Source organism: Loxodonta africana, chromosome 18, assembly GCF_030014295.1.
Source record: "Loxodonta africana isolate mLoxAfr1 chromosome 18, mLoxAfr1.hap2, whole genome shotgun sequence".
Classification (NCBI taxonomy): Eukaryota; Metazoa; Chordata; class Mammalia; order Proboscidea; family Elephantidae; genus Loxodonta; species Loxodonta africana.
This window is the reverse complement of record NC_087359.1, coordinates 30,019,977-30,033,936: the sequence shown is the minus strand read 5'-3', so window position 1 is coordinate 30,033,936 and position 13,960 is coordinate 30,019,977. Positions and strand designations below refer to the sequence as shown.

Below are 13,960 nucleotides of genomic sequence, written 5' to 3'. Positions count from 1 at the left end.
GACACGGTGGCTGCAACCGTGGGCTCAAGCATAGCAAAGATTGTGAGGATGGCGCAGGCCTGGGCAGTGTTTGGTTCTGTTGTGCATAGGATCACTATGAATTGGGACCAACTTGACGGCACCTAACAACAACAACAACATTAGTTTAAACTCCTAGGTATCTCTTAAACCTTTGTATTTCTTTCTGTAGCTTCCATTACTACCTTAGTCCAAGTTATTCTAAGTATTTCTTTAGGACTACCGCAGTCATCCTAACTGATCTGCCCAAATCCGTTCTTAAACCTCTTTATGCTGCAGCCAGAATGATCTTTTCATATCATAAATCTGATTTTGTTACCCTCCTTGCATAAAACCTAATAGCTCTTGGGATAGAGAACTACTTTATGTGGCTTATTCACATCTTCAGCTTCATATCAGACCACATTTTCTTTTGCTCTCTGTTCCTTCTTAGAGTTTCAGCTATATACCATGTTTGCTTCTGTCTCACGGTCATTTCATATGTTCTTTTCTCTTCCTGGAACATTCCTTTCCTCCTAGTTAACTCCTCCTTATACTTTAGATCTAAACTCAGCTGTCTATTCTTCAGGGATGCTTTCCTGACCTCTCTAAGTTAACTTTCCCTGTTATATATTCTTGTAGCTCTAATCACACTTGCAATTTCTATTTTTGATTAAGATCTGTATCTTAAATAAGACTAAACACCAGGAGAGCAGATAGCTTGTCTTTTTTTTTTTTTTTATTGTGCTTTAGGTACAAGTTTACAGATAAAGATGATCTCTTAGTTAAAAATTTGTACACGTATTGTTTTGTGACATTGGTTACAATCCCCACAATGTGAGAGCACACTCCCCTTGTACATCTCTAGTTCCCTGTGTCCATTCAACCAGTTCCTGTCCCTTCCTGCCTTCTCATCCTGTTTTTGGACAGGAGCTGCCCATTTGGTCTTAAATATCTGATTGAACTAAGAAGCACGTTCCTCATGTGCGTTATTATTATTTAGCTGCTATCCCTATAATGTGACTGCGTATTCTTCCTTTCCATCCCGGATTTCCCGTGTCCATTCGACCAGCTTCTATCCCTTTCTGCCTCCTCATCTCGCCTCTGGATGGGAGCTGCCTGTTTAGTCTCATATATCTACTTGAACTAAGAAGCACATTCTTCACAAGTATTTTATGTCTTATAGTACTTTGAACATGTTGTCAGGAGAGATCAGTCCCTGGAGAAGGATATCATGCTTGGCAGAGTACAGGGTCAGCGGAAAAGAGGAAGACCCTCAATGAGGTGGATTGACACAGTGGCTGCAACAGTGAGCTTAAGCATAACAACAGTTTTAAGGATGGCGCAGGACCGGGCAGTGTTTCGTTCTGTTGTGCATAGGGTCGCTATGAGTCGGAACCAAGTCCTATCAGCAACACAGCAATAATCCAGTCTATTCTTTGTCTGAAGAGTTGGCTTTGGGAATGGTTTTAGTTCTGGGTTAACAGAGGGTCTGGGGACCATGTTTTCTGGTGTTTCTCCAGTCTCAGTCAGACCATTAAGTCTGGTCTTTTTTACTAGAATTTGACATGTATTATTTTTTGTTTTATAGTCCTCTCTAATCTTTGCCTGAAGAGTGGGTTTCAGTTCTGGGGAAACAGAGCATTTGGGGGCCATAGTTTCGGGGATTCCTCCTGTTTCTTTCAGACCATTGCATCTGATCTTTTTATGTGAATTTAAATCCTATTCTACATTTTTCTCCTGCTCTGTCTGGGACTGCCTGTTGTATTGTTCCCTGTCAGGGCGGTGATGGGTGGTAGTTGGGTACCGTCTAGTTCTTCTGGTCTCAGGCTGGTGGAGTTTCTGGTTCGTTTGGTCCTTTAGCCATTTGGGCTAGTATTTTCCTTGTGTCTTTGGTTTTCTTCATTCTCCTTTGCTTAGAGTGGGATGGGACCGATAGATGTATCTTAGATGGCTGCTTGCAAGCTTTTAAGACCCCAGATGCTATTCACCAAAGTGGAATGTAGAACATTTTCTTTATAAACTATGCTATGCCAATTGACCTAGATGTACCCCAAAACTATGGTCCCCAGCCCCCAGCCCCAGCTGCTTTGTCCCTCAAAGTGTTTGGATGTGTCTAGGAAACTTCTTAGCTTTTGCTTTGGTCCAGTTGTGCTGACTTCCCTTGTATTGTGTGTTGCCCTTCCCTTTACTGAAGTTGACCCTTGTCTACTATCTAGTTAGTGATTTCCCATCCTCCTCCCTCCCCACCCTCATAACCATCAAAGAATGCTTTTTTCTGTGTTTAGACCGTTTCTTGAGTTCTTATAATAGTGATCTCATATAATATTTGTCCTTTTGTGACTGACTAATTTCTATCAGCGTAATGCCCTCCAGATTCAGCCATTTTGTGAGATGTTTTGAGGATTCATCATTGTTCTTTATTGTTGCATAGCATTCCAGTGTGTGTATGTACCATAATTTGTTTATTCATTCATTTGTTGATGGGAATTCAGGTTGTTTCCATGTTTTTGCTGTTGTGAATAGTGCTGCAGTGAACATGGGTGTGCCTATGTCTGTTTGTGTGGTAGCCCTTATTTCTCTCAAGTATATTCCTAGAAGTGGGATTGCTGGATTGTGTGGTATTCCTATTTCTAGCTTTTTAAGCAAGTGCCAAAACATTTTCCAAAGTGGTTGTAGCATTTTACATTCCCACCAGCAGCGCTTAAGAGTTCCGATCTTCCTACAACCTCTCCAACATTTGTTATTTTGTGATTTTTTGGATTAGTGCCAGCCTTGTTGGGGTGAGATGGTATCTCACTGTAGTTTTGATTTGCATTTTTTTAGTGACTAATAATCGTGAGCATTTCCTCATACGCCTGTTAGCCTCCTGAATCTCTTCTTTGGTGAAGTGTCTGTTTCTATCCTTTGCCCATTTTTCAATTAGATTATTTGTCTTTTTGTTGTTAAGGTGTTTCAGTATTTTGTAGATTTTAGAGATTATGGGATATGTTGTAGCCAGAAATTTTTTCCCAGTCTGTAGCTTCTCTTCTTCTGGTGAAGTCTTTTGATGAGTGTAAGTGTTTGATTTTTAGGAGCTCCGAGTTACCTAATTTCTCTTCTGGTGTTTGTACGTTGTTTGTTATGGTTTGTATACTATTTATGCCATGTATTAGAGCTCCTAGCATTGACACTGTTTTTTCTTCCATGATCTTTATCGTTTCAGATTTTATACTTAGGACTTTGGTCCAGTTTGAGTTAGTTTTTGTGTATGGTGTGAGGTATGGGTCCTGTTTCATTTTTTTTTTTTTAACAGATGAAACAGACTTTGGGCCTTTGTCAAATATCAGCTGCTCATAGGTGGATGGATTTACGTCTGGGTTCTCAATTATGTTCCCTTGGTCTATGTGTCTGTTGTTGTACCATTACCAGGCTTGTTCTGACTACCATGGCAGTTCAATAGGTTCTAAAATCAGGTAGCGTGAGGCCTCTCACTTTGTTCTTCCTCTTCAGTAATACTTTACTTATCTGTCGCCTCTTCCCTTTCCATATGAAGTTGGTGATTTTTTTCCCCATTTCATTAGAAAATGCCATTGTATTTATGTTGTATCTGTAGATCGCTTCAGGTAGAACTGGCATTTTCACAATGTCGAGTCTTCCTATCCATCAGCATGGTATGTTTTTCCACTTCTGTAGGTCTTTTTTGGTTTCTTGCAGTAGTGTTTTGTAGTTTTCCTTGTATAGGTCTTTTATGTCTCTGGTTAGATTTATTCCTAAGTATCTTATCTTCTTGGGGACTATTGTAAATGGTACTGATTTGGTGATTTCTTTTTCAAAGTTCTCTTTTGTTGGTGTAGAGGAATCCAACAATTTTTGTATGCTTATCTTGTGTCCTGATACTTTGCTGCAATTTTTTATTAGTTCCAGTAGTTTTCTTGTGGATTCTTTGAGGTTTTCTGTGTATAAGATCATATCATCTATGAATGGGGATACTTTTACTTCTTCCTTACCAATTTGAGTGCTCTTTATTTCCTTTGGTTGCCTTATTGCTGTGGGTAGAACTGCCAGAACAATGTAGAATAAGAGTGGTGATAAAGGGCATTGTTTTTTTTATTTCTTTTGGTTGCCTTATTGCTGTGGGTAGGACTGCCAGAACAATGTAGAATAAGAGTGGTGATAAAGGGCATCTTTGTCTGGTTCCCATTCTCAAAGGGAATGTTGTTAGTGTCTCTCCATTTAGGATGATGTTGGCCATTGGCTTTGTATAAATATCCTTTATTATGTGGAGGAATTTCCCTTCTATTCCTCTTTTGCTGAGAGTTTTTACCAGGAACGGTGTTGGACTTTGTCAAATGCCTTTTCTGCATCAATTGATAAGATCATGTGGTCCTTTTGTTTTATTTATGTGGTGGATTACGTTGATTGATCTTCTAATGTTGAACCATCCCTGCATACCTGGTATGAATCCCCCTTGGTCATGATGAATTATTTTTTTGATATGTTGTTGAATTCTATTGGCTAGAATTTTGTTAAGAATTTTTGCGTCTATGTTCATGAGGAATATTGGTCTGTAGTTTTCTTTTTTTGTGGTATCTTTGCCTGGCTTTGGTATCAGGGTTATGCTGGCTTCATGGAATGAGTTCGGGAGCATTCCTTCTTTTTCTATGCTCTGAAATACGTTTAGTAGTACTGGTATTAACTCTTCTCTGCAAGTTTGGTAGAATTCTCCAGTGAAGTCATCTGGGAAAGGACTTTTTTTTAATTACCTCTTGAATCTCTTCTTTTATTATGGGTTTATTTAGTTTTTCTACCTCAGTTTTTGTTAGTTAAGATAGGTAGTGTGTTTCTAGAAATTTGTCCATTTCCTCTACATTTTCAAATTTGTTGGAGGGCAATTCTTTAGTATTCTGTTATGATCCTTTTTATTTAAGTTGGGTCTGTTGTGATACCGTCCATCCCATTTCTTATTCGGGTTATTTGCTTCCTCTCTGTTTTTCTTTTGTCAGCTTGGCCAGTGGTTTGTCAACTTTGTTGATCTTTTCAAAGAACCAGCTTTTGGTCTCGTTGACTCTTTCAATTGTTTTTGTATTCTCTATTTCATTTATTTCTGCTCTCATCTTTATTATCTCCTTTTTTTATTTTTTGGTGCCTGAGGGCTTCTTTTGCTGCTCTTTTGCTGTTTGAGTTGTAGGGTTAATGTTTTGGTTGTGGCCCTTTCTTCTTTTTGGATGTGGGCATTTATTGCTATAAATTGACCCTTAAGCAGTGCTTTTGCTGTGTCCCAAAGGTTATGGTAAAATGTGTTTTCATTCTCATTTGATTCTATTAATTTCTTTATTCCATCCTTGATTTCTTCTACAACACAGTAGTTTTGAAGCTAGGTGTTGTTCAGTTTTCATATATTTGATTTTTTTTTCCTTGTTGTTTGTGTTACCGATTTCTACTTTTTTGGCATTATGATCAGAAAAGATGCTTTGTATTATTTCAGTGTTTTGGATTCTGTTAAGGCTTGCTTTGTGGTCTATTCTGAAGAATGTTCCATGTGCGTTGGAAAAGAATGTGTACTTTGCTGCTGTTGGATGGAGTGTTCTGTGTATGTTTATGAGGTTAAGTTGATTGATTGTGGCATTTAGATCTCCCATATCTTTATTGAGTTTCTTTCTAAATGTTCTGTTCTTCACCAAAAGTGGTATGTTGAAGTCTTCTACTATTATCGTGGAGCTGTCTATTTCTCTTTTCAGTGCTGTTAGAGTTTGTTTCATGTACTTTGGAGCCTTGTCATTGGGCACATATATATTTATTATGGTTATGTCCTCCTGGTGTATTGACCCTTTAATCATTATATAGTGTCCTTCCTTATCCTTTGTGGTGCATTTTGCTTTAAAGTCTTCTTTATCGGAGATTAATATTGCTGCTCCTGCTCTTATTTGGTTGTTTTTTGCTTTATATATTTTTTTCCCATCCTTTGAGTTTTAGTTTATGTCTTCATGTCTAATGTGTGTATCTTGTAGACAGCATATAAATGGATTGTATTTTTTTAATCCATTCTGCCACTCTTTGTCTCTTTATGAGCACATTTAGGCCATTTATATTCAGTACAATTATTGATAGGTATGCGTTTACTCCTGTCATTTTGACGTAATTTTTTTTTGTGTGTGATGTTGACAGTTTCTTTATTCTGCTTAATTTTTTTGTGCTGAGTTCTTTTTCTTTATATATTTTCTTTTCATCTTTTTCATTATTGTTGATTTTGTGTTTGCTGAGTCTTTATGTTTTTCTTCTTTTTTATTTTGATGGATAGGTTTGTTAGCTTCCTTTGTGGTTTCCTTGAAATTTACCTCCATTTTTCTAAGTTTAAGCCACTCTTTTATTTCTTGATATTGCCTTAACTTCTTGTCTGTATGTATGTTTTATGACTAAACTGTTTATTCCCTCTTTTTTGTTTTGACATTGTCATTGTTTACATATTGACATCTCTGGTTCCCTATTTTCAGTGTTTTAGCTTTGATTTATTTTTGTGAATTCCCTATCTGGGTTGATAACTGGTTGATCTGTACTAGTTTGGATTGTTGTCTGATGTTTTTAGTTCTCTAATTGGAGGACTCCATTTAATATTTCTTGTAATTTTTGTTTGTTTTTGCAAATTCTCTTAACTTCTGTTTATCTGAAAATGACCTAATTTCACCATCATATTTGAGAGACAGTTAGGCTGGACATATAATTCTTGGCTGGCCATTTTTTTCTTCAATGCTTTATATATGTCATCCCATTGCTTACTTGCCTGCATGGTTCTGCCGAGTAGTCAGAGCTTAGTCTTATTGATTCTCCTTTGTAGGCGACTTTTTGCTTATCACTAGCTGCTCTCAAGATTCTATCTTTATCTTTGGTTTTGGCAACTTTCATTATGATATGTCTTGTTGACTTTCTTTTGGGGTCTACCCTGTATGAGGTTCACTGAGCTTCTTGGGTAGATATCTTCTTGTTTATCATATTGGAGAAGTTTTCTGCCAGCAAATCTTCAATAATTCTCTCTGTGTTTTCTGTTATCCTCCCCTGTTCTGGTACTCTGATCATGTGTAGGTTTTTCCTCTTGATAGTGTCCCACATAAATTCTTAGGCTTTCAGAATTTTTTTTCTGATTTTTCCTCAAAAAAATTGGTGTCAAGGGATTTATCTTCAATCTCACTAATTCTGACTTCCATTGTCTCAATTCTGTTCCTATGACCTTCTATTGAGTTGTCTAATTCTGAAATTTTATTGTTAGTCTTTTAGATTTCTAGTTGCTATCTCTGTATGGCTTCTAGCAGCCTGTTAATTTTGTTTTGTTCTTGTATTGTTTTCCTGAATTGCTCTATTAATTTGCCTATGTGTTTTTTGGCTTGGTCAGAGTTTTGCCTGATCTCCTTCCTGATCTCTTGTAGAGCTCTGTGTGTTAGTCCTTTAAGTTCTTTCTCAGGTAGTTCCTTTGCCTTATCTTCCTCTGGAAGGTTTCCTTATTCTGTATCTTGGTTGCTCGGTGGAGCCATCGACCTGCTTATTTGTGTGACTTATTTATATGACTGTTATCTTTGAGACATCAAAAAATTATTAGACTTATTTATTTATTTACTGTATGTTTGTTTACTGTGTCCTGACTTTTTGTTTTGTTTTGATATGCCCAAGTAGGCTGGGTGTGTGAGGTATTTTGATTGTTGGCATTTTTGAAGTTCTTATGTCCTGTTTCCAGGTGGTCAGAGCAGCTACTAAGTGTATGAGCCCAGAAGTCTGTTGACTTTTCTTGTGGGGGTGTGGCACAGGTGTCCAAGTCATTGGTCACTGAGGGTGTGATGCAGGCTCTACCTATAGTCCCTAGGTGGGCAGGGCTGCATAGGGGTGTTCAGAGCAGGGACAGATATCTGGCTGCAGTGGGGGGCTATGTATGGAGCAAGGTTGATGGCTATCCCCACATGTGTGGGTGGAAGACGTGTACCTATCCCCTAGAGCATGTAGTGGAAGTGTATTTCAACTGGTTCTTGGGCACTCAGTGCTGTTTGCTGGAGGGACTGGGAGACACTACTAATTCTCAGACCCCTGTCATGGGTGACTAGATGAAGTGGGTGGTACCACCAGCCCTCAGGCCCTGGGGTGGGTGGGTGAGCCCCCTGCTTAGGGGGCAGGGCGATGTCAAATGTCATGTATCTGCAACTCTCCCTTCCCCGCTGCACTTGAAAATGGGCTTCAGGTGCTGTTTTATGCTAATGAGAGCATGTGGTGTTGAATTGGCCCACAAAGGTCTGGGCAGGGGTGAAGGGCACTGCAAGTCTGTGGACCCCTTCTACCAGTGGGTGGGCGAAGGGGCAGAGCCTTCTGACCAGCCCTGAGTTCCTGGCTTAGGGGGCATGGAATTTTTTAATACTGTGGGGCTGGAGTTGGAGCAGAGTAGGGGTAGGGGGTGGGTAAGGGGAAGGAAGTGCTTCTCTGCTGTGAAACTGTGGGAGGGGCAGAGGTTATTTGCTTCTGTGCAGTAGATTAGAATCTTGCACTTAACTTTTGCAGGTCTGGTGTCACTCCTATTTGGTTCTTGAGGTGTGTGCACATTTGCTGCTGCTTGGCTGCCCCTGATGTGGTGAGGCTCGTCTTTGAACTATACTGCTTGCCTCAGCCCATGTGTGTTGTACATACTCAGCTAGTAGGGCACTGGCGACCTTGTGAGCTGTACTTCTCTACTGCTTTTAAATTGTCTCCCTTCCATCTGCTGCTCAGTCTGATTCTTCAGCTTTGTCTAGGCTTCCTAGATTGTCATATATAACTGATTCACTTGTTATTTTGGGTCTTTGTTGTGAGAGGGATGAAAGGAAGCATCTGAAGTCTGTTTTTGCTCAATATTGTATCCTGTGCCTATTAACTGCTCTGTAAATATTTGTTGACTGAATTAATAATTTCACCCCTTACCCCTCAACAAGATGGATTGACACAGTGGCTGCAACAATGGGCTGAAGCATTACAATTATGAGGATGGTGCAGGACTGGGCAGTGTTTTGTTCTGTTGTACATAGGGTTGCTATGAGTTGGAAATGACTCTATGGCACCTAACAACAACAACAACCCCATCCCCACTACCTCTAGTCAGGGAAAACAGGATGATATGGCACATATTAACTGCTCAATAAATATTTGTTGAATGAATTAATAATTCCCACTCCCTACCCTACCCCACCTCTTCTAGTCAGGGAAAACAGGATGTTCTTCATTTTGTCATATCAATAAGCTTGCTGCAATTTGAGGCAAAATTCCTCATAAAGAAGGCCCTTGTCTGTTGACTAGGAAAATCGTCTTGATAGATACATTTAATTATCAGAGTCAAAGTCTACTGGGAAAAACCTAGACTAAACAAAAAATGAAGTGCAATACATAAGAAAATAACAGGAATTTGGATTACAGTTGAGCTCACTGGCAGCTGGAGGAGGAGGATTGAGGAAACCAAAGAGTGGGTGGAGGGCTAGCAATTAGTAGAGAATAGTCATGGTTTTTTCAGTTGTCTCATATGCATGTGAAAACTGGAAAATGAAAAAGGGAGGCAGAAGGAGAATTGCTGCATTTGAATTGTGGTGAAGAATATTGAATATACGATAGACTGCCAGAAGAATGAATAAATCAGTCTTAGAAGAAATATAGCCAGAATGCTCCTTAGAACTGAGGATGGTGAGACTTTGTCTTGCTTATGTTAGTTGTGTCATTAGGAAGGAACAATTCCTAGAAAAGGACATCATGTTTGGTAAAGCAGAGGACCAACAAAAATGAGGGAAATCCTCAATGAGATGGATCGACACAATAGCCACCACAGTGGGCTCAAACATACCAGTGACTATGTGGATGGCATGGGACCTGGAGCCATACATAAGGTCACCATGAGTTGGGGCAGACTCGAGGGCAGCTAACAACAACAACAATAGCCATAGAACTTTGGGACAATAGTGTATAGTTGCTTGTTATGCTGTTAAGAATGCTTACTCCCATTAACTGCAAATTATCAGTAGTAGTTGGCATCTTAGTTATCTAGTTTGCTGTAGCAGAAGTATCACAAGTGGATAGCTTTAACAAAGAGAAATTTATTTCTTCACAGTAAAGTAGCCTAGACGTCCAAATTCAGGGTGTCAGCTCCAGGGGAACACTTTCTCTCTCTGTCAGCCCTGGAGGTAGGTCCTTCTCATCAATCTTCCATTGGATTCGGAGCTTCTCCACACAGGAACCACAGGTTCAAAGGATGTGCTCTGCTTCTGGCACTGCTTTCTTGGTGGTATGAGGTCCTCCTGTCTCTCTGCTCACTTTTTCTCTTTTATATCCCAAAAGAAACCGGCTCAAGACAATCCAATCCCATAGATTGAGTCCTGCCTCATCAACACAACTGTTGCCCATCTCCCCTCATTAACATCATCTAGGCAGGATTTACAACACATAGAAAAATCACATCAGATGACAAAATGGTGGACAATCACACAGTACTGGGAATCATGGCCCAGCCAAATTGATACACATATTTTTTTGGGACACAATTCAATCCATGACAGTTGGTTATATCAATAGCCTTGTTATAGAATGTGTAGAAGCAAGGAATAAGTTTTGATCATGAGTAGCCAATGTGTGGAAATGACTGGCTACCACGTTCTCATTAGTTGATTTTGAACATCTGTCCATAGGAGGAGAAAACCCTGGTGGCCTAGTGGTTAAGAGCTATATGGCTGCTAACCAAAAGGTCGGCAGTTTGAATCCACCAGGTGCTCCTTGGAAACTCTATGGGGCAGTTCTACTCTGTACTATAGGGTTGTTAGGAGTTGGAATCTACTCGAATGCAATGGGTTTGGTTTTTTTGATTTTTGTCCATAGGAGGGAATCTTCCAAGTGAAGAACACGTAAAACACTATCTCCTTCCCAATTGTATTCCCAGAATCTATTTATGATCCTACAGAATACTTTTCTGCAGTCAAATTCAAGAGCTTGAAGACTGAAGTCTTGAGTGACCTTTGCACTTAAGCTATGATCTAAGAACTTGAGATATGGAATCAGTGTACTGTGAGTGCTAGGAATTCACTGGAGAAAACTATAGTATATGTTAGAAACATAATTAAGACCAGAATGTGGATAAATAGCAAGGAAATAGGAAACCAGAATATAGGCAGCAGTTCCTAAACAGAACATAACCTGGCACCAATTTGGTCTAGCACTTTTTTGACTGGGTCAAATACATGCTTGTTTTGCAGTGATTTGAAGGCTGGACACCTGACATAGGTTACCAATTTTTAAAGAATTAGAGTGAATAAAACATATACTGTATGTAATTTAATCCTTCTTTGACTCAGAAGACACTTTAAAAATCTGCATCTTTCTCAGAGTCCTCACTTATGCATAGTGTTGAACAGTTGATTTCTTATGAATAAATTGATGAATAAACCCAGTATTACTGTAGGTAGGTAAGTGAACTTCCAGTCTTTTTAACCTTGGATGGCAAACAAAGCCAAACATTTGGATACGAGAGCTATTAGAAAAAGCTTTTTCTGCCTCTGCACAATTGGAATGACATTGTTCAGGGTCACTGCATCTGAACCCATCCTCGTTTATGCATGGTCTGAAACAGAATGGTTTCACACAGGGACATGGGCAGGAATGGTAGGAAGTTATAATTGTTAGAGTGCCAGACACATAGGTGCTAAGTAAATGATTATCTGCTATTCACAATGTAGATATTATGCTATTTTTATGGCCTTCAGTAGTTTATTTTGTTCATTCAGGATTTTATATGGTATGAAATAGATACTTTGCAAGGCATTGGGGAAGCAGAAAGGAAAGACACATCCTCTTTTCTTGAGGAGCTCATAATTACATGAGGAAGATGAGTACATAATTTAAATATTGTGTGAGAAGTACACTACCTATAGTAGACTCTCAATAAGTGTTTTTTAATTGAATAAGACATTATCCTGACTATCTAGCTTAGGGTTTTAAAATAGGACTAGTTTCTTTTGATGGGAAACCTTTCAATCAAGGAGAAAAAAAAAATATGGCCTTAGTCTTATGTTTCGGTGTATGCAGAGTTATTAATTCACAATTCCAGATATCAGTCCAGACCCATGATAGCTGGCTTTCTGTTCCTACTTCCATATGTTTCTGTGTTATCTTTATATTAGCATAAGATGGCAGCTATATATGTTTTCAAAAGTAAAGACAGTATTCAAACTTATTCTTTCTATTACAGGGAACAACATGGTGGATATGGGAAGTATTATATTTATGTTGAATGAACTACAACAACAGTATGAGGATGTTTGTAAGTGAGCTCTTGTTGCTATATCAAGTTTTATTTATAAATAAATTGTCTTTAAATTAAACCCAAATTTATAGACTTTATCTTCTGGGTTTTGAAAGCCTTCTCTGAACTCTTTACCCTAATTTTTAAATCTAAAAGATAACAATTTAATGTAATATCTAAATATGCGTAATTAGTATTGATTATATACAATGAAGGAGCCCTGGTGGTGCAGAGGTCTTAGCCTCTGGCGTGACCCTCCTCCCAGCATCTCTAGAGGCCAATATTTAAAATGTTTTAGCTGATTCCTTGATATTTATCTTCGTAACTCTAAACATGTTTATATTTCTATTTTTTTATAATTTATTTATTTTTTTTGTTTTTGAGAATATACTCAGCAGAACAGACCAACTCAACAGTTTCTACATGTACAGTTCAGTAACATTGATTACATTCTTTGAGTTGTGCAGCTATTCTCACCCTCCTTTTCCGAGTTGCTCCTTCTCCGTTAACATAAACTCACTGCCCCCTAAAAAATTGTTTGGTTTTAAGAAGACTATAGGGGATATTTTTGGTTTACAATTTAAAGATTATCTCAGGGCAGTAGTTTCGGGGGTTCATCTAGCCTCCGTGAGTCCAGGAAATCTGGATTCTATGAGAATTTGAAATTCTGTCCTGTATTTTATATTGCTATTTCTTGATTTTTAAATTTTGGGTAGACACTTCCTACTATCAAAAATAAGGATTTAGCTCTGTTTGAGTTTCCATGTTCCTACGATGCCCACATACTTTTCATATACCTACCCTATACTACCAATATAGTTATATGGTAATTTGATTAATTTTTATTCAGTGTTTTTATTAATATGTCTATATAAACCCTATTCACAACTGAGCCATATAGTATCTATGGTTACTTTCTTTTTCTGTGCAACCCTCTCCCCACTTTGAGTTAATAATTGTCTTATATTATTTATTTGCTTGTTTTTAAAAAGTATTTTTATTACTAATCCAGGCCCAAATTCTGCCCACCACAAACCCTGTCTAGATATCCTCTCCACAAGTTTGGATACACCAGGTATTCTATCAGTTTTGTCTTCTTGAAGAATTCTCCCTTAGATACTTCTTATAATCTCCAATATGGATTTGTTGCTCTCCGCACCTTATGAGCAGTTATCACCTGTGATCTTGGTTCATAAGCATTCTGGAGACTTTTTTTTATTTCCATCCTGTATCAGAGCTCCAGTTTCCTTTGCCCTGTGTCTTTCTCTCTCTCTCTCTTTAAAATTTCCTTATTTTAGTGTGAAGCACATTATCTAGAAGCTTATTGAGAAAAAGTTTTTGGGAAACAACTTTTGAAACCTTGAACATCTTGAAATTGTCTTTATTCTGATTCATAGTTTGGTTGGGTATAAAATTTTAGATCGGAAATAATTTTCTCTTAGAATTTTGAATTTTTCTAGCTTTCAGTGTTGCTGTTGAAGTCCAAAGCTATCCTGGTTTTTCACCCTGATTTTTCTCTTTGGAAACTTAGAGGATATTTTAGTTGTATCTAGTGGTCCAAAATTTCATAATGATGTACCTTGATATATATATTTTTTGCAACTGTTGGGCTGAGTTCAGTGTCCATTAGTTCTTTGAAATTTAAAAGCAATTATCGATGATTTTTTTCCCTCTATTTTCTCTCTTCTCTCTCTTTTTTAT

At 38.2% G+C, this 13,960-nt stretch overlaps 1 protein-coding gene across 1 annotated transcript in view; it reads left to right on the top strand.

Annotated features, from left to right (window-relative positions):
* EFCAB13 (EF-hand calcium binding domain 13) overlaps positions 1-13,960 on the top strand; it is a 110,591-nt gene that overhangs the window by 30,110 nt on the left and 66,521 nt on the right. Inside the window, exon 8 of the mRNA XM_064270967.1 lies at positions 12,206-12,277. Coding sequence (XP_064127037.1) covers positions 12,206-12,277 — 72 coding nt within the window. The remainder of the gene's footprint in view (positions 1-12,205; positions 12,278-13,960) is intronic.